At 46.5% G+C, this 21,495-nt stretch overlaps 1 protein-coding gene and 1 long non-coding RNA gene across 2 annotated transcripts in view; one reads left to right on the top strand and one right to left on the bottom strand.

The window, feature by feature from the left end:
* The window catches only part of E2F3 (E2F transcription factor 3), a 74,598-nt gene extending 73,697 nt beyond the window's left edge, over positions 1–901 (bottom strand). Inside the window, exon 1 of the mRNA XM_059399527.1 lies at positions 431–901. Coding sequence (XP_059255510.1) covers positions 431–823 — 393 coding nt within the window. The 5' untranslated portion in view covers positions 824–901. The remainder of the gene's footprint in view (positions 1–430) is intronic.
* LOC132017637 (uncharacterized) lies at positions 699–4,324 on the top strand. Its single transcript, XR_009404348.1, has 2 exons — positions 699–787; positions 894–4,324. It is a non-coding gene; the product is annotated as an uncharacterized LOC132017637 (long non-coding RNA).
* The last annotated feature ends 17,171 nt before the right edge of the window (positions 4,325–21,495 follow it).

Below are 21,495 nucleotides of genomic sequence, written 5' to 3'. Positions count from 1 at the left end.
TTTCCAGCCCCCAGAGTCCCCCCACTCCCCAGTTCACGACTCCCTCCCCCACCCCCTTCTCCATCCGGGGCGTGACCCCTTCCTACGCCCGAGAAAGAGGAAGCTTCGAGTTGGAGGGGAGGGGAGGGTGGGGGTAGGGAAAAGTGCAGGAAAAGAACGGGGGGGCCGCCAAAAGTTTCGGAGTGTTTGACGTGGTCCGCGCCGACGCGCTCCCCGCCGCCCCGCGCGCCCGGCGGAGCCCCCCGACCCTCCGGGCGCGGAGGGGAGTGCACAAGTCGAACAATAAAACCCAGCCGGAGGGGCAGCCGCCGAGGCCCGCGACGCTCGGCCCCGCGCTGTCCCGGGGCGGCCCGCAGCGCGCCCACCACCCCGCGCCCTGCGAGCCCACCTCCCGCCCGGGCTGGGGACGGTGGGAACGGGAGGGCATTACCGGAGGGCCGCCGCCGCCGTCGCTGCCGCCGCGTCCCAGCGCTGGTGGCTGCTGCAGCAGCCCGGCTCTGCCGGAGGGTCCGTGCGGCGTGGTGTAGAGGAGGCTGCCGGCGGTCTGCTCCGCGCCGGGGGCACTGGGGAGGAGGGGGCCGGCGGCGACGGCGCCGCTGTGGAGGGAGGAGGTACAGGAGGTGGTGGAAGTGTTCGTGGTGAGGATCTGGATGTACGCGCCCGGGGCGGCGGCGGCGGCGGCGGCGGCGGGGAAGCCGGGGCTGGCTAGCAGTGCCCTTTTGTCCATGGAGGCTGCAGCGGCGGCGGCGACGACAGCCGCCCCCTCCCCACCCCCGGCGGTCACCAGGTACTGCTCCAGGGCGGGCTGGATCCCCTTTCTCATCTCTCGCTCCTGCTCTTTTTATTGCTATGGTATATTAATGTATTGTTTTCAATTTCTTTATTATTTGCAGTCGGAGTTTCCAAGTCTCTCCTCCTTCTCTCCTCCCCGCCCGGCGCTTCCGAGCCCCTTCTCTCTCTTTTCTTTTTATTTTTCCGCACCGCACGGGCCCCGGGGGCCAAAAATAATCGGGGCTCTGGAGAGAGGAGGGTCCCGGCCGCACGGATATCGGGCCCCGAGGGGGGATGGAGGCGTCGGGGGCGGCCGATGCAACGGATTGCGAGGCGGCGGCGGCAGCCCGGGTGCTGCGGCCGGCAGCTGAAAAATGGCTCCAGGAAGCTGCTGCTGACAATGAATGAAGGGATACGGTTTACGCGCCAAGGTCCTCCCGCGAAACTCAGATTTCCCGCCGGCTTTTCAAACCATATTTGCATATCCCCGCCCTCCAACCCGGCGAGGCCCGTTCCCACAGCCCATTGGGCCGCTGCCTCCTCACTTAACTCCCAATCGCGGCGCAGGGCCGCGACTTGCCGGTTTCCGTTGGCCACCGTGCATCATGGTTACCGGGGCTACAGAGGCTCTATTTGCATAGGCCTCCTTGATTGGTCGGGGGAGAGCAGGGTTTTTTAGGAGGTCGGGCCAAGCCTTCCCTTCTCTCCCACGGAAAACCACGCCTTGTCCAAGCTCCGCCCGGTCCCCGCCCGCGCGTCGGGCGGGGGCTGCTGACCTGGGCAGGCGCTCAGCGCCCCGCAGACTCAGTGAGGATCCGGTCTGGAGCGCAAGTTTCGCTTTTAGAAATCGTCAAGGTGACCAAGGGGACACTCGCTGGAATTCTCTTTCCTCTGGCCAGTCAGTGTAGTAGATGTGCACGAGCTGGAGGTTCTCCCAAATACGTTCCAAAGGCAAGTTGGACCACGCGGACGATGCCCGGCAGGTGGGCTCGGAGCCCTTTAAATCGTGGGTTTCTCTTTTCCTGAATTCCAACCAATGCCGCGGCGAGAGCTGATCCCGAGGCCCAGGCTGATCGACAGAAGCATGTGGGCAGACGGGATCGTGGGGGCAGAAGGTTGGGCTGACGCTATTGCGGGCACCACTTGAGTTAGCATTCCAGATCCTTCCTGGTGGCTTCGTTAGGAGCCTGGATGGGGTCGAAGTGACAATTAACTCTGCAAGGTCTGGAGCGAAAGCTTACCTCGAGTGTTGGTTTGAGTCCCGCGGATGCCCCTCCCCCCCGACCCCTCCCGGTCCGGGAGCACCCAGGGCATTTAATCAGGGCTAACCTAGGGCTGATCTGCGGGTTTCTAATCCGCCAGGCAGGAACCCGAAGAAGTGCACGCTTCGCACGGTGACGTCTTGCTCCCAGCCAACGCTGCGCGCCCAGACACCGGCGCTTGACAATCTCGGTTTCCTACCAAGTTCTCCGTCAGAAAGCAAACGCGGCGATCGAGACTCATTCCAAAACATTTTTAAAGACTTTTTTTTTTTTTTTAAATTTTAGCATACCATAAGTGGTCACCCAAAGTCTATATGGCCGAATGGACTTCTGCATGGATGCAACTGTTCATGGGTCTTAAAATCGAAGATTGCCCCTGTGAGACTGCACAGGAAAAGGGACCCCTGCAGGAGTGTGGGGAAAGGTGTACGTGTCAGTCGTCATTTACCATTCCAGTCGCTGAGAATTGTACAAAACAGCCGCTAAGCTGGTGTTCACGGGGTGATGAGGGTTGCGATTCTTCGTGTCCCGACCCAAAACTTTATTATGGTTATGATTCTTATTATTAATAGTAATTTCCAAAAACGCATATACTCAGTATTATGAAAGGCCTGGACAGATAGGTCAGTGGAGGGAGGCTCAGACTCCTAAATACTTCAGTCCTATTACCTGGTCAAACCTGGCCTCTGGCTCAGGAAGGTTTTGCGCTTGCATGCCGGCTAGTTGAGGACACGTGGCCTAGTCCCCAAACATTTACTGACACCTATCATAAAACTGACACTCTCTTTAGGGCAGATTAGATGGTACTCAGAGGGCATCAATTCTTTTGGACTAGAGGTGTAATGTATTAGTTTCCCTGATTCTGTCCCATGGATGCTGCTTTCCACCATGGGTGGGAAAAGAACCCTAGTACTGTCACTAGGTGGATATTACCCGCTGTGGTACATGGCTGGCGGCGTGCTTGTGGTGGTGGCAGTGAGGGTTGTGGGGGAGTCGTGACGGACCTGCATTTTTATGATGAGAGACAAGCCCAGGGTTTGGAACTGTATGCAAAATCCCAGCTAGAGCGCCCAGCGAGGGATTACGATGACATCCACAGAGGGCTGTGTTCACACAATCCAGATCCACACTGGTGATTCTGGTTTAGAAAGCTTTGACACCCTTCTCCTTTAGCCAAGCTATATTTTTAATGTAGGGTATTTGGTCGAAAGCAAACGTTTTGTCCTTTTAGGTCTCGCGGCAGAAAATAAGATGCTAAAATTTGAGGTAGGCTATTGATTTGTGGACAGGGAGCATGTTTTGGTAGAAAGATAATGGGCTTTGGAGCCACTTACTAGTTACATAACTTTAATCTCTAAAAGCCTGTTTTCTCGTATGTTCTCTGGGAACTCCTATTGCAGTGCCCATATTACAAGGTCATGATGAAAGAGGCAATAATAAATGTTAAGCACCGGGCGTATAGCATAGCAGGCGTTCGATAAGTGGGAGCTATTTATGATTCTGTTTATTTGTGTGACTGTGCTTTGTAGCTCTGTGTCGTCCAATCTGACTCCCAGCCTCAAATCTTCCCGTTTGCCCTTGGATGTTCACTGGCCACGCAGCTTAGCTTTGTCCCAGAGTAGGAGCACTGGCATGTTCTGGTTAGTAGGGATTCCGGAATCCTGACGCAGAAGTTCAGGGTAATAAAATAAAGTCATCTCTGCTGCCTGTCCCACTCCCATCTCAGTGGCTCCTGGCTGGCTCCTAAGTCTGAGCCTTCCTATCCTTCTCTGGAAGGTCAGACCGATCTGGACTAGAGCCAAACTGCTTTTGCCAATCAGCACCCCCTTTCTCTTGCTTCGACAGTGGCCCAGGCAGCTAGCTGTTACAAAATGGGCCTGCATAGTTGGTTTGAATGGTGGCCCCTCCAAAAATCATGTCTTTATCCTTACCCCCAGAACCCATAGTGTGAACATAGTTGGAAAAAGGATCTTTGCAGATGTAATTAAGTCAAGAATCTCAAGATCCTTTTGGGCGAGCCCAAAGTCCCGCGACAAATAAATCCAGTGACCAATGTCCTTGGAAGAGACACCCAGTGGAAAGATACAGAGGAGGAGAGACTTTGAGAAGGTGGAGGCAGAGACCGGAATGAGCAGCTCCAAGTCAAGAAATGCCAGCAGCAACCAGAAGCCATGAGAGGCAAGGGATAGAATCTTCCACAGAGCCTGTGGCGGAAGCAGAGCCCTGCCGACACCCAGATTTAGGACTTCTGCCCTCTGGACCGGTGAGAGAATAAATTTCTGTTGTTCTGAGCTACACAGTTTGTGATAATTTATTATGGCAGCCCTGGGGGACTAATTCAACCTGTTAGCCTGCCTACCCGAATCTCCAACCTCTTCGCCGCTACTCACGTTGTTTTGTGCTGCTGCCAAGGGACCATTCCTTGCTGGATACCAGTGACACTAATTGTCAGCCGGGGCTCGAGCCCCTGCTGAAGACTTTCCAAAGTAGACTTGTTGCAGACTTGTTGCAGGAGTTCGTCCAAATGCAGGTTCCTGAGCTCTCCCCAGTCCTAATGAGCTGGAATCCTTTGAGTCAGGGCCCAAGAATCTTATTTAACAAGTCCCTCCAGGTTAATATCTTCAGGTATTAGAGGATGAGAGCCCGAGTCAGCTGTGTGACCTTGGCCTTCTTCCCCTGATTTCCTATTCTGGCTACAGCTGGAGTTGCCATTCCTGTGCCCAAATGCCTTGAGGGGGGCTTTCTCATCCTCCTGCCCCTTCTCATACTGCCAGTTAATGGAACAAGTTCGGAATTCCTAGTCACTCACGTACACACACAAACACACACACATACTATATAGATAGATATGTTTCTATCTATCTATCTATCTATAAAGCTGGATGTTTAATCCTCTCTAAAAGTCCTCATTTTCTTTTTTGTAATTTTTAAATTTTTAAATAAACATATAATATATTATTAGCCCCAGAGGTACAGGTCTGTGAATCGCCAGGTTTACACACTTCACAGCACTCACCATAGCACAAACCTTCCCCATGTCCATAGCCCCACCCCCTCCCCTTCCCCCCTCCCCCCCAGCAACCCTCAGTTTGTTTTGTGAGATTAAGAGTCTCTTATGGTTTGTCTCCCTCCCAATCTCATCTTGTTTCATTGATTCTTCTCCTACCCCCCCAAACCCCCCATGTTGCATCACCACTTCCTCATTATCAGAGAGATCATATGATAATTGTCTTTCTCTGATTATAAAAGCCCTCATTTTCAAAATACAGTTTTGCCCGCATCCCTCAGACCGATAGAAGTAATTCCCAAGAAACAGTACCATTAAACAGTTTTGTGGCAATTCGATATTGAATCTTCAGATAGAAAAACCGTAGGCTCAGGAAACAAAAGGAACAGCTCCTAAGCCCAGAAAGTCTTTGGAACAGTGGGAGGTTTAAATTGTGCCTCTAATCCCAGTTCTTCCAAACGCGGTCGCCATTGGGTTTACAGTATACGGCTTTAAAATTTGAGGGTCTGGAGAAGACTAGTTTAAGAATTTAGGGATTTTGTAGTGCAGTTCGGTTAGTTGCCCACATAGAAATAATATTCTCCGTTTTCTCTTCCTGGTTAGGAAGAGCCTGTCCATAAGCCATCACCACATCCCACACTAATAACAAAATTTCTAGGTGTTTATCCTAGAAAATCGACCATTATGGTTATTACAGATTGTGGGTTAGATATCAGCATCGAGTTTCTTGTCTTCAGCTCTTTGTTCAGGAAGGTACTGTTTGGATTGAGCTCTTGTGTTTTTATTGTTTATTTATTGAAGGTTTTATTTAATCTTGAGAGACAGTGTGTGTGAATGGGGAGGGGCAGAGGAAGAGGGGGAGCAGAAGCAGAAGCAGATCCTGCACTGAGTGCAGAGCCCAGCTCCGGGCTGGATTCCACAACCCGGAGGGCATGACCTCAGGGGAAACCAAGAGTCGGATGCTTAATGGACGGACCCACCCAGCCGACCCTTGTGTTTTTAAATAAATCTGGGATGAGCTTCGTCACAGAGCGTGGCTCTCAGTCCCCTCTGGTGAATCTGCCTCTCCAGCTGGAGCCCAGGGATGTGCCTTATTATAAACAGGCTAATTGGGGTGCGGGCAGTCCTCAGGACGCAATTGGAGAAACTCCCACAGACGTCCATCCATGACCTAGCAATCTCTTGCCTTATAAATTGGCTTCTTAGGCAACTGTGACATCGACCTGCAGTCCCTTTCAGATGCTCCATCCTGACCACAGCTCCCGGCCTCCCACCAAAACTTAACCATCAGCCTGATGTTTTTGAAGATTTTATTTTATTTATTTGTCAGAGAGAGAGAGAGTGCACACAAGCAGGCAGAGAGGCAGGCAGAGGCAGTGAGAGAAGCAGGCTCCCTGCTGAGCAAGGAGCCCAATGTGGGACTCCATCCCAGGACCCTAGGATCATGGCCTGAGCCAAAGGCAGACGCTTAACCGACTGAGCCACCCAGGAGTCCCCAGCCTGATGTTTTTAGTCTTTACTTCCCTTTATGTTTTTTAAACTTTCATCATTTAAATATGCATCTTTAGAAACGATAGTTTCATCTTGCCCATTTAAAGAAAATGCTGGTATGTCTTTTAAGTCTCTTTTGATCTATGGTTCCACAACCATCCTTTTATTTTCCTTAGGATTTATCTGGGCGTGTGGAGTGGGTTGAATGGTGGCCCCTCCCACAAGATATGTCCTCTGGGACCTTTGATTTTGACCTTTGACCTCATTTAGAAAAGTGGTCTTTGCAGAATAATGAAAGTAAGGATCTCAAGAGGAGATGACCTTGGATTAGGATGAGCCCTAAATCCAAGGTCAGTTAGTTTAGAAGAGGAGGGGAGAAGAGCACGCAGAGGAGATACAGGAGCAGAGGCAGAGAACGAAGGGATGTGTCCACAAACCAAGGCACACCAAGGACTGCCCGTAGTCACCGGCAGCTGGGAGACGGGCATGGAGCAGATTCTCCCTCAGGAGCCTCCAGAAGGAAACAGCCCTGTCGCCATCTTGATTTCAAACTTTGGGCTTCCTGAACTGGGAGAGAATAAATTTCTATTGTTTTAAGACTCCTAGTTTGTGGGCATTTGTTATATCAGCTCCAGGAACTCATTCAAGGACTTTGGGCCATTTAACCTCAAGGCCTGAATTCGGCAGAATGCGCCCTCCCGGTGCAGTTACCCCCTCTGCTCTGTCTTCCGCATTTCCTGCAGATTTTGCAGCTGGATCCATAGTATGGACTGGACTCAAGTTTGATTCCTTTGGCAAATCTGAGGCGCCCAAGGCCATCTGAGCCCTTGTTTCGTCCTGTTAGCCATCATTCATGCTTCTTATGTTCTTTTTCCCACCGTATTTGTCCTCAGTACTTTTCTGTCTGTGAAATCTGTTTTCTCAGACTTGAGTGAGAAGCGTTCAGATAAGCTTGTCTGTCTTCACAGAGCCCCATCTTCCATGTTGTCATGAGGAAGGAGGCTTACTTTCTGAGATTTCCTTTGGCGACCTGTCCACCCCTATTCCAGTCTAGTGTAAACCTTCCCTTTCCTTCTTCTGCCTTGTGCCTGTCCTGGTCAGTTTTTGTTTTGTTTTGTTTTTAGGAGAGATCAAGCCTGTGAAGGGGGTTGTGGGAGAGGGAGAGAATTTTAAGCAGCCTCCACGCCCAGTGCTGAACCCAACTTGGGGCTTGATCTCATGACCCTGAAATCATGACAGGAGCCGAAATCAAGAGCTGGACGCTTAACCAACCGAGCCACCCAGAGACCCCTTTCCTGGTCAGTTTTGTATCCATCCTAGCCCGCCCTATTTGGTGTCTCTCCGTCTTGAAAGAGAATCCCGACGGTTTTGAGAGGCAGAAACTAGACTGTTCCTACCAGACCATCCTACCACGGCCCTTGCTCTCACCTGCTCTTGGGGGGGCAGAACCTCCCCCCCAATTTCAGCCACTGTTACCATGCCACTTTGCTCACATTTCTGTGAAGTTCTGATGGCTCTTTGGGTGTTGTTCAAAGGTCCAACAGGCACTACCCTGTTCTTTCTTCCTTTCCCAGACACAGGCGCTGATACCATGAAGCTCTCAATGGCACTTGGTGGTCTGTTCCCTCTCATTTCTGTTTTGGGACTCAGGGGGTTACTCTGTCACCAAATTTTGTCATGAACATTGCTCATGGGGTTCTGGTTTTCCTCTGTAGATGTCCTTTCTCTTTTCATACAGGCGTAAAGGGGAGATTGAAGAACAATGCTGCCTCCTCACCATCTTCCGATTTACCTTTCCTTTTCTTTCTTTTTAAGTTTATATTTTAATTTTAGTTAACATACAGTGTTATATTAGTTTCAGGTGCACCATATAGTGATTCAACAATCCCCATCACCTACGCCACCCATCTTCCATCCCCCTGCCCTCTGGTAACCACCAGTTCGTTCTCTAGGATTAAGAGTTTTTCTTTCTTCCTTTTTTTTTTTTTTTTAATAAGAATTTATTTATTTATTTGAGAGAATGAGAGAGAGCATGAGAGGGAAGGTCAGAGGGAGAAGCAGACTCCCCACCGAGCAGGGAGCCCTATTCGGGACTCGATCCCAGGACTGAGCCGCAGGACGTTGCTTAACCAACTGAGCCACCCAGGCGCCCCTAAATACAAATTTAAATAGCCATGCATGGGCTAGTAAATCTAGTATAGGCTAGTGAGTGGGCACATACTTATAGGCTGTGGCTTTTCCCAATTCTCTATTTCCAACCTGGCCATTTTCCTTGAGTTTCAAGTATGAAACTTCCACTGGGTTTCCACGAACGTGTTCCTTAATTTGCATGGTCTTTATTTTTGTGAACTCTTACTGCAGACTCCAAATTCAGTTCCTAACGTGAACCTGGCACCAGACTCCAGTCAGTTCTACTGCCAAGATGATCTTGTCTACTTTATCTCAGACACTTTAATTGGATCTAGACTACCTCCACGGGCAATGAGATCTAAGTGAAGTTTTTAAAATGTCAGTCTGACCAACTTTGTCTTTCTGGGGCTCCCCATTACCTGAGGAATTAAGCAAGACTGAATTTCTTATCTCAGCCTACAAGTTCTCAGGTTCTCTCTCTAGTCCCACCCCACATCATTTCCCCCACTGGTGACCAGCACTCCGGCCAAACCAAACAACCTGGAGTTCCTCAAATGCTCTTTTCCTCTTCCATGACGGCTACAGCTGTCTCCTTGGAAATGCCTGTCCCTTCCTGTCAAAGTTATACACTGTTACTCATCTTTGAAGACTCAGCTCAAGGAACACCTCCTCTGCTCAGATCCAATGTTTTTCATCCAGCCAATAAATGTTTATCAAGCATCTACTTTGTGCCAGACTCCAATTTAGAAGCTATGACTGTGAGAAACAGACTTAAACGTGTCTTCTCCAGGCTTGAAGATAGAGGCTAGCTAATACAGAATAGCAATAATGTCATTATAACTATATGTAATAATACATTATAAGTCTGTAATGTAAGGCAGTACATGGTGCTTTCCAAACACTTAAGGGAGAACTTAGGGAAGGCTTCCTGGAGGAGGAAATAGAGGAATGAGTAAGAATTAATTAGGTAATATAGAATGGGAGCAGAGAACGTGAATGCATGGCTTCTTAAAGGGAATGGGAGGGGTTCAGCAGGGGATTGTGGAGGACATTTATAAACCAGTATCAAGACATTTGGAGTTTATCCCAAGGGCAATGACTAGTTACTGAGACAATGTGTGACATGAGAAGATCTGGTCTAAGCAGGGCCCCTCTGGTTGCATTATGGGGAATGTATTGGAGGAACCAGGACTTTGGCAATAATTTAGGTCAGCGAACCCTGGCTCCGGGTCGAATCTGGCCTAGGTCTGATTTTATACACCCTGCAATCAAAGAATGATATTTTAGCTTTTTCTATTTTTGAATGGTTGAAAAAAATCAAAAGAGTATATTCCATATCAAAAGAATATATCCTATGACACATGAGAAATTAAATGGAATTCGAAGTTCGGTTTTTGTTAATAAAGTTTGATTAGAGCATCACCAAGCCCATTTGTTTACATATTGTCTATGGCTGCTTTGGAGCTCCAAGGGCAGTGTTGAGTATAGTTGCAATATAATTTAACCCACAGAGCTGAAAATATTTGTCTGGCCCTTCACAGAAAGAGTTGGCCAACCTCTGATCTAAGTGAGACATCATAGTGAACTAGACCAGACCACCCAGGCAGATGGAGATGTCTTCTCTTTTCCATAACATATGACTTAAAATGATAATCCGTTGATTTCTTTTTTCTTTTCCACTGAACTGTGAACATCTTTTTTTTTTTTTAAGATTTTATTTATTCATTTGACAGGCAGAGATCACAAGTAGGCAGAGAGAGAGGAAGAGAAGCAGGCCTCCTGCTGAGCAGAGAGCCCGATGCGGGGCTCAATCCCAGGACCCTGGGATCATGACCTGAGCCAAAAGCAGTGGCTTTAAACCACTGAGCCACCCAGGCACCCCTGAACTGTGAACATCTTGAGAGATGATATTTTTTCTTCAGTTAACTTTGACTTTTGGTACTCACCACACTGTACTTGCTCGGTCAGTGTTTGCTGGAGAAATAGATATATGTAGATTTATATGGGTGTGGCTTGTAGATATCGGAAAGCATCCACTGCTTTTGCTTGCTGACCCCTAGTCCTCACTGCCAGAAACCATGTGATTTAGTTTCTCCAGGGGTAGGAATGTAATCCAAGCCTGTCCAGCAAGTCTTTTTCAGGTCTTTGCTTTCAACGCTTGGAAACTCATGGGGACATCTTTCCCTTAACTGAGTGTTGCCTAGAGCTGACCTTAACTTTCATCCTTCCAAATTGGAAGAATATCCATGAGGAAAAGCGAAGGTTTATCCCTCTGGGTACTCACTAGTCTTGTTCTTAAGTGGTATGCACACACACGTGTAACACCCAATGTCAAGGGTGAGCAGGTGGGTTGGAGCATCCTGTGTGCTCTTTGGAATGCCGTTGGGTGGAGAAGGAGCTCTAAGAGAAAGAAACAGGAAAAGGAAAAGAAGAGCAAATGCAACAAGTGGAAGCCAAGAGGAAGAAAAGAAAGAGGTAGAATGTGGACCTATGACAGTGCTCTGGACAATTGTCTCAAATGCCATTTATTTGCACAAGCAAAATCTAAGATAAGCAGTAGGTACTTTGGAAGGAATCTCAATATTTTTAAGACATTGGTTATGATTTATCAAATATAAAAATATCTTAATTTGTGAGCACTTTACAATGATAAAGCCTTATGCTTTTACATTAAAATATTCTTATTTTACAAGCAATATACAGATACATTCTTGTTTAAAGCTTAAACAAATATATATTCATAATAAACAGCAAGGCTAGGTGCTTCTATCCTCTAAAAACCTAAGGTTTTTACCCTCTCTAACACAGCGGATGACAGATCTATTATGTCAAGCACAAAGCGTCATATGTGCTAGATGGCAATGTTTCTGATTCGGGGGTTCATACTCTTTTTTTTTTTTTTAAAGATTTTATTTATTTTGACAGACCGTATCGCCCTCGCCCCGCAAGGACGACAAGACACCCTGGTTCAGATGCATCTTCTCTCTCTTCTCTCTATTTCCGCAAGTCTACACACTTATATACGCTTACATGACCAATCAGCGAGCAGGGTACAGGAGGGAGCGAATCAGGCTGTGCACCTAAACAAACAACTTCGCTAGCAACCAATGCTGTTTACTTCCTCTTTGGGCGTTCTGCTTAGTCTCTCGAGGCAATCCTAACCTGGCAACTAGCCAGGCGCCATCTTTTAATGACGGAGGCCGCCCTGGCCAGGGGCCTGCCTCCGACAAGACAGAAATCACAGGGAGGCAGAGAGGCAGAGAGAGAGGAAAGGAAGCAGGCTCCCTGCTGAGCAGAGAGCCAGATGCGGGGCTCGATCCCCGGACCTTGGGATCATGACCTGAGCCAAAGGCAGAGGCTTTAACCCACTGAGCCACCCAGGTGCCCCCGGGGGTTCATACTCTTGATTCAGTGATCCTTCTACACACCGTGACACTCTAAAGGGGAGCCCAGTAGCCTATAGACATGCTCTGAAAGTGGAACACTAGTCTAACCTGAGAGGCCAGCTTCTCTAGAGAGCAAGGCCTGGTTTCCAAATCATTCTCTAATAAAATCACAGATCCCAAATATCATGGGTTGAATTGTGTCCCCCTAAAAAAGATGTGTCAAGTTCTAACCCCTAAAGCCTCAGAATGTGACTCCATCTGGAAATGGGGGTCACTGCAGATAGAATTAATTAAATTCGATGAGGTCATACGGGAGGACAGTGAGCCCTTAATTCAATACAACTGGTATCCTTTTAAGAAAATGGCCATATGAAGACACAGAGGAAAAATGTCCTCTGATGATGAAGGCAGAGATTGGGGCATGTAACTACAAGTCAAGGAATGCCAAAGCTTGCCTGCTGACTACCAGAAGGTAGAAGAGACAACAGAGGATTTCCCTTCAGTTTTAAAGAGGAGTGTGGTCCTCTTTAAAAGTCTGATTTCAGACTTCTAGCCTCCAGAACTGTGAGACAATAAGTTTCTGTTGTTTTTAACCCATCAAGCTACAGTGTCTCTAGATACCACTACACCAGGTAAATTCTACGTAACAGAGGTAAAAGCTTTGCTAACAACTTACAAAAAGTGATCATATTCTCTTGGTAAGGGTGACATTTCCTGTTTATATCTTAAGTTGCTCAAAACAAAGCAAAAGCTCATTAAGAGGCCAGAAATGGTATGATTCTTATCTCTTCAGTACTCAACGAGAATTTAAGAGGTCAAAGAAAAAGAATACATCCTTGGTTTAAGAGAAAATAGTCGATCTTTAATCCCTGAGGTTATTTTCCTCAACATCTTATTATAAAAATTTTTTAACTCTGCAGTTATTTTGTTGAAAACATATAAAGAAATATGTACACATTATTGTTGTATGAGAACATTTTCAACTTGAGCCACGGCAGAAAATTTACAAAACATGAATGCTACTTGAAGTGTGTATTAATTTTTTTCCCTCCTTGCGGAAGAGGGCTTGTAAGAAGGTCACTGAATTTTTTTCATTGAGCTAGTTTTGTGCTGGGAATGACCTGTACGTAATAGTATGAGGGAAAGGTCCTTCTAGTTTTAATGTATCTCCTATCTTAACAACTGTGGCCTAATATTCCTTCCCTTAGAGTCATTTCTTTGGGCTAGAGAACAAAGATGAGGGGATTCTCTGCAGAGACTATAATAATTAGGACTCCTGAGAGAGGTAAAAGATGAGGGCTTCGATTCTCCATGGCTCTTGTGTCATTAACTGGTGAGCATGGAATAATTTACTTGATCTGCTAAAATTTACCAGCAATGTCAAAGAATCTGGATTGGGGAGAGACTCATTTTGGTGGTGGAGAAGGCACAATAATAAGAGCATGGAGGGTTGTTGGAGAGACCAGTAGACTCCTCATTTGGACAACGTCCTTCATGTGGATAATGTCCTTCGACAGATGACATTCTTACCTGGACGACATTCTTACCTGCACAGTGGTCCTTCACTATCTGGAAAGGTCATCCCCTCCCTCGGGCTAACCAGCTTTAGGAATGATGTTCCAGAACAAGTAAAAATGGAGGTCCACCCGTCAAAGAGCAGGTGGAGCCATGCCATTGATGAATGACGGTGGGGATGGCTACGAATGCTGTCTTCATACCGTAGTGAGGAGGCAGGACACACAGTGAGTGGGGCCTTGAGTAACCGTATTCTAGGAGCAGAAAGACGGGAGTTGGTGTTGATGAGCGAGGTCAGCAGAGAGGGGACAGGGAGAACAAAGGAGAAAGAGACCCTCAGAGAACCACCTTCCCTGTAGTTGGTTTTATCTAGAGTTAACTTTTTTCATCCTGCCCAAAGCTGGTGAGATATCCACCAGGAAGAGTGAAGAGTTGATCTCTCTAGGTACCCATTAGTCCTGTTCTTGCAACACACACACACACACACACACACACACACACACACACACACAGGACCCCCTACAAAACTGTTCACTCTGAGGTAGTCATCCTTTTGACTGTGAACTACAAGAGGAGATAATCTGCCTGTCACCTTTAACATCCTTCCTTCTCTTTTCAGACGACCACAGGGAGGGGGTAGACCTGTGGGATCCTCACAAGAAGTGGAGGGGCTTGTTGAGAAGGAGGGCCTTGTTTTATACATTCAGGAACGTCTCCAGAAATGTCTGCCGATGGATTGATTATGTCTACACGGCCCATCAGGTCAAATCCACCCAACGTATGTACATATAAACATCCTGATCTTAGACCCATTTCTGACATGTCATGTTGAATATAAAACAGAAGGAAATCAAGCCAGGCAACAAGCACAAGTCCTTGTTTCATGCACCGCCAGCTTCAGAACCAATGGCACAGATATGCAGGGACTAATATCCTTCAGATGAGCAAACGTTAAAATCTGTGTTTGCAAAGAAATAGAAATGACTTTCTGGAGGGAGAAGAGGGTGGTGGAAAGGGGGGTGGAGTAAGAAAGAATGTGAATTATGGGAGGAACATCTGGTTCTCTTCAAGAATAAAACCTAGAAAAACAAAACCTCGGGGCCCGGAGGTTCGGTTTCTGTGGATGATAGCTTTGTGAGAGCTGGGACTTTGTCCTTTGTCACAGCTGAGACCTGGGCTATCTGGTGATATTTATCACCAGAAATGTGTATTTGGTCTCTGTCTCTGTTCCTGGCACAGAGCTCCTACTCAGCCCTACCCCTTGGCTGTGGGTTGAATCAATCACCAGTGGTCAATGATTTAATCAATCCCGGCTAAGTAACAAAGTATCCAGTAGAAACCCACAAGGATGGGCTTTGGTGAGCTTCTGGGCTGGTGGCCACGTGGAGATTTGGGAGGAGTGGGAGGCCTGGACAGGGCATGGAAGCTCCGTGCCCTTTCCCCACACGTTGCGCTCTGGATCTCTTCCATCTGGCTTGTTCTGGGTTGCCTCCTTTTATAATTAACCAGGATTCTAGTAAGTAAATTGTCTCCCTGAGTTTTGTGAGCCACTCTAGCAAATTAATGAAACCGAAGGAGGAAGTTGTTGGTCAGAGGCAAAGGGGAAAACCTGGGTGTGTGATGGGCATCTGAGGTGCGGTGTGGGGGCAGCCTTGTGGGACCGAACCCGGTCTCCCTCCATGTTGGAAGTGGATGTACACTCTTCTTAGACCCTAGTGCCACAACAGGCATACGATAAATATTTGTGGAAGGAACAGAAGAAACTCTGGAAATGATTTCCTGCTTGTGAGGAAACCCGTTAGACCCACGTTTTGTTTTGTTTTTGTTTTTTTTAAATCAAAGGGTTGTTTTGTTTTGTTGTTTTAGATGTAGAATTCTCTTTTCAAACAACATCTTGCTGAATGTAAATAATGGCAGAATCACACTCGAATACAAGTTCAAATGGGACCTTCAATGCTGTCATCCAAGCTCCTCTCCTGCTCTGTCCTCTTCCTTCCAGACGCTCCAGTTCGCTAGACCTGGGGAGAGGCAGATCTAGGTGTTTGGAGGGGATGGAGAGGCAGGTTGGGAAGGTGCGGCTCCAAGACTCCCCTGGGTGCTAGACTGGATGCACCTTGAGAGCAGGGAGTCTACACCTTTTATCCCTCACAACTCCAGGGCCACGTTCACTGGAGCTCCCTACACTGTGTCCCCTGTTTCTTCTACTGCTGCTATAGGTTCATGGTCTTCCAAGCTTCCCTCAGAGCTGATTTTGGATTCCAAGGATTGTGAGAGTCACAGAGATGCCCAGTGAATGTCTATTGATGTAGTCTAGCATTCTCAGAAAATTTGGGGACAGGGCAGAAAGGTTTTTTCTTTTCTTCATCCAAGATAGAACTTTCCCCCTTTGAAACGTCTCTTTCCGACATTTTTCTTCCCAGCATTCTAGTCGATGGGGAAAGACAAGTATTTCTTTCCCTTATTTAATAGATGGGGAAACCAAGAACTAGAAAAATAGATCAGTTTACCCCTTGCCAAAAAGACAATTCAAAGCAGAGCTGGGACTGGCTTCCGTGGACATATTTACAGTGATTGGCTCTCTTGAGCCATAAAAACGAAGATCTTTTCTCACAAGAGTACATTAGAATCAGCCCTAATATAAATGTCTTCTACTCCACAGATAGCTGGTAATGTATGGTTATGATACGATCTCGTGATTTTGTTCAGCAACAAACACCATCTTATATTTTATTTCAGAGATGATAAACTTTACAATCAGATAATGTTATTTTATACACTTCGGGTCCCTCAGCCCCTTTCAAAATACTACTTAGACTTTTCCTATCAACAGTATTTATATACTGCATTTCCCATTTATTTTCATCAAGCCTGTTCTCTCAAAGATTCTAATAAGCTTCCTTTGTAACTGAATTCCTCTATTTCCTTTCCAGGACCTAGTAAAGAACAGACCTCCTCTGGAAGGCACAACATTTAATGTATTAGTTTACACTCTGATTCTCAGACTTCTTGAGATAACCTTGAAAGGGCATCTGCTCTATAGTGTTCTCTAATGAATATCATGGGAACGTGTGTGTTTTGACCCAAAGCACGAGAGGAGCTCCTTTGGAAGTTATCCCAGATTTGGGTCTGCGGGATCATAAGAATGAGTTTATTTATGGACAATGATTATGTGAAATCTTCTGTAAAAATACAGAAAATTCTAATCATTGCCTTACTCTCAAGCATCTCTCCTCAATCTGAGCATAATTTCTTTCAGTTTTGATCAGGATGTGTGATGCATAACTAATGGGCTTCCCACTGCCATCTGGCAGACTATGTAAGTTCACAGCTCACACTACGGCAGAAGCAATACCACAAGCCAAATTTAAAGTAGAAGTGGGCTAAAGGACAGTTGAGTCTGTAGGAAAAATTCTCATGTAAACTCCGGAAACTTTGCAGTGGGACAACCGTTTGTAAAGTGTGTGTACATTTCCATAGCCTTCAGATAGGGTCCTTCACCTGCACTGACAAAGGTAAATCTGCGCTTACATTTGGTTTACCCAAGAAAAGTTTGCTTATTTGTGAACTTTCGAAGCTTTCTTCCATTTAAAGCACTCACTTATCACTAATTAGAAAACAATTTAGTTACATTAGGAGGGTGGATTCTGAGGACTTGCTAACTTCTAGCTTGAGAAGATGCCCCTGTATATTAACCAATGTTCAAAATTGTAATTATGAATAATAATTATAGGAAAGCACCTTAATGGACTTGCTTGACACCATCATCACTGTCAGTCTTCCTTCACCTCCAGGTGGGTCGCTCCTTCTAGTAACAGCGGTGGAATAAAGGAGGGCAGTGGCAATTTCCAGTATTTTCGAGGAGATGTATGCTCTTTGTAATTCTTGCATGGTATCATTCTTCCCTGAAGAAGTACTTATTGCAGGGGCACCTGGGTAGCTCAGTCAGTTAAGCCCCTGACTCTTGATTTCAGCTCGGGTCATGGTCTCAGGGTCGTGAGATCGAGCCCCGCGTTGGGCTCCACGCCAGGTGTGAAGCTTGCTTGAGATTCTCTCTTCCTCTCCCTCACTGCCATGTCTTTTTCACATGATCCTGTTCCCAGGTCAGAACCTCTCTTTCCATGGCATCCGCCCGTACTTGCTGTGATTGTGACTCAAGCAAGCCAACTTGTATTTGCTTAAACTCCAAGGAGGAGTCGAATAGCTACTTCATTGGTTCTAAAATTTGCCTGATAATTTTTTAAAATATCTCTGCAATAAAATGAGTCTACCACTCGATAGCCTATTATGGTTAACTGCAACTGTATTTACATAACATACATACTAACAAACTGGTACATCTTTTAATTGATGGCGTCTTCAACTTGATCAGATAGGGGCAAGTCACCAGGAGAGTGCAAGGCACTTGAATCTCAGGAACTACTTGAACCAGAAGCCCAAACCCTACTGGAACTCTCTGTCCAAATGTCTTCCCTCATTTGGATTGGCTACATTTCCTTCACTGCACACTGGCTTCCTTGGCATGGGAGACACGGGGCTACCAATAGCTTCTAAGTTTTGTATCTTCCGGGCTCTGCAGACTGAGACACAAATTCCAAACTACTAGGAGAGGCACTCCTTGTCTTCAAGGTACCTGTCGGGTCAGGTACCTGTCCTGAGACAGCCACATTTGGCTGGGGATATGTAGTTGTGAAAGAATCATCAGGAGAATAAGTGAGTAAGAAAGGTCCTAGATAGAAGTCATGCAAATGGGAAGGGTGGTGGGGAGTGTACTTTTCAGGAGCAGAGAAGTCATCGATATGAGGACGTGATCAATTATCTTGCTTCGAGAATGTGAAATCTTTACTGGTCCCATTCTTCTCTTTATTCCCTCTACAGCGTGACCCTCTAGTTCCCATCCTGCCCCCATGTTTAGGACAAAGTGCAAGAGGGAAAATCAAGGAAAAATAAAGATACTTCTAGATCACATCTACTCCCTGTCCCCTTATCCACAGAGGGCAAAACTTTATTGAATCCCTAGGGATAAAAGTGTGTATGCTTGTAGCAGAATTTACCGTTCATGTAGGACATACTCCAAACCCTTCTGGACTGTACTGCCAAGGCAAGCAAGCTAAACATCCATTTCTCAGGCTCCTTTGCAAATAGCTTCCACCAGAAACTTGGAAGGTGGTATGAACAAGATGAACTAGCAGCCCATCGGGAGCTAGGAGCTTGCGGTGGGGACTGATGGTCACAACTCCGTTGTCCCAAGTCTTCAATAGCAGCCAAGAGGTTCTCTGGTGTCGGACGGGCTCCAAGGGTGGTTGGCTATTCCTCCTGGTGGAATTGTTCCTGGCTGTGTGCCCACCAACTTCTTTCTGACCCTCTCAGAAATTCAGCAAGTCCAGAGAGCAAACAATAAATCCATTTCTGTTGAAACTAGCTCAAAAAACTGGACTCCGCAGTTGGCCACTCAGATCCTTGACTGATACTCTACCTTGTCAGCAAGAACATTAGAACTTTTTCTTTCATCACAAAAATATTAAAGCTTCAGTCTAGTGGAGACATAGCTGCATGGAATCAGCTTTCTAATCTTTTATCCTTCACATCCACATTTGAACTCATATGGTCTGTTCACCCACATTGTCTCCTAAAAGATGGACAGAAGTACATAATCTGAGGATTATTTGAAGATGTAGGATAGCAGACAACCTTCCTTAGAGAAACACATGCATAAGGACACATGGTCTGGAGTCCAATTTACTAATCCATGACTTTGGTCAAGCTGTTTGACTTGTTTATGCTTCCATCTCTACATAAAATGTAAAAAGAAGACAGAAGTACCTATCTCAAAGGGCTGTTTTAAGGAGTAAACTAAGCAATCCGTGTAGAATATTTGGGAAGTTACCTTGAGTACAATAAACTCTCAGTCAACATTGGCTATCATATCATTTACCTTTGCTGAGTGTAAATCAGTGTATCCTTCTCAGAGGACAGTTTGGCAGTATCTTTCAAAATGTCTATGTACTTTGGCTAAGCCATTGTACTTTGTACCTACAGAAATACACCTGCCAGAACGTTCTTCAGTGGGGGAAAATAGTTGAATAGATGGTATCATATCATAGAGCATGGGGCCGCCAGTTAAAATATCATGGAAGTCTGTACACTCTACTTGGAAAGATCACCCATATATGGTCCATTGACTCAACAAATATTTATTGAGGACTTGACTTTGCCTAAACTGTTCCAGGTGCTGAAAGTTAAAACTATTAAAATATGGGATTGTCTGCGTAGGATGACCCATGCATTAGACAATTATGTTAGACAATTATCCGGACTTGTGTGCGGATATCTCCTGGGCTGTGGTCGCCTCTGTCAGGTGGTAAAGGGGTCTCAAGCTGGCTGTCCTCAGGCCACCTTGTATGGAAGCGAGGGCTTGCTTTCTGACATCACCATTCCTTATGTATCCTGGCTCCATCTTGGAGGTCTATAAATGGCCTGAACCTTTGGAAAGGGCAAAGTTCTAAGGCACAAACAGCCACCATAGTTGGTGGCTGTCCAGCTGGCTGTTGTTTATAGAAAGCCCTTGCCACAGGACAACCAGAAGAACAACTAGAGTGTTTGTTGGCTCCATTTACTTGAAGGGTTGCTGAATCCTCTGCAGACGTGGAGACCCTCCATGGCCCCCAGGAACTTTCTGTTGCTCACAAGGGAGGAAGATGGAATCTCTCCTCTTGGATGGATGTGGTGGCTTCAGGTCCTGCCCTCATCCTGACTCCCACAGACCCCCTGTCACGTCCTGTCCCTTCTGTCCCCCCAATTCCTAACCAGTCTCTGGTGGCAAAGAAGTTGGCCTCTTCATGCATTTTATATCTGAACCCCTGTTTGTGCTGCAAATATTTCAGGGATTTGATTTAGACACACAACATCAAGATTTGGGTATTGGGAATTTTATTTCAGGTCTTTGGGATTCACAGCTTTGATCATGTGTCATCTTGATTCCTGCAACCTCCCTGCCTTTTAGTCCTGCTTTCACGCTGAGTGTATATGGGGAGTAGACCGAAAGAGTAAAAAAATCCCAGGAATTTAAAAAAAAAAAACAGAAACTACTACAAATATTAAGGACAAAACCACATTGATTAATATACCAAAATATTATTTCAATACCCACAGAAGAAAATCCAGGAAACCTGCCTGGGTGTTAGTGGGATTTACCTGTGAGGAATGGAGGGGGATTGATAGTGAGGAGAAAGCAGACGACTTTCGCTCTGAAAACTTGTTTTGGTTTCTTTAGATTTTTTTATGGACATATTTTAATGATATCTTTTGGGGGCGTCTGGGTGGTTCAGTTGGTTAAACATCCAAGTCTTGGTTTCAGCTTAAGTCATGATCTCAGGGTGGTGGGGTCGAGTCCCACGTCAGGTTCCACGCTTGGCATGGAACGTGCTTAAGATCCTCTCTCTCCCTCTGCCCTCCCTGCTCTCCCCCACCTCTCAAAAAAAAAAAAAAAAAAAGATATCTTCATAATTAAAACTAATGATAAAACACAACAGTTTTCCACTCAGGTCACAGTGTTTAGATCTCGAGGCGGATGTCGGGTGTGTGGGTCCTGTGCTTCTCACCCCTTTGATCTTCTCCTCTGCTCATTCTTTTTATGCCCCAATCTAGGCCACCCTTCTTCACCTGGCTGACTCAAGACGCCTCTCCAAGCTCACCTGCTCAGGAAGACTTTCTGGATTTCTGTCACGCTGCCTCCTTCTCCAGGCTGGGTTGGATAACCCTTCCTGAGTCTGTCTGTGCTCTCCACAGACTGCCATACTCACCAGGTGGCCTTAAAGATCTGTTTATGTGTTTGTCTCCCTCTCTCTACAAGGATAGAAACTGTCTCATTCATGTCTGTGACTCCAGATCCTGCCACAATGCCGGCCACGTGGGAGTGTTCAGTACAATGTTTATT

Source organism: Mustela nigripes, chromosome 5, assembly GCF_022355385.1.
Source record: "Mustela nigripes isolate SB6536 chromosome 5, MUSNIG.SB6536, whole genome shotgun sequence".
Lineage (NCBI taxonomy): Eukaryota > Metazoa > Chordata > Mammalia > Carnivora > Mustelidae > Mustela > Mustela nigripes.
The sequence above is the reverse complement of the archived record's forward strand: the minus strand, read 5'-3'. Positions and strand labels throughout refer to the sequence as shown.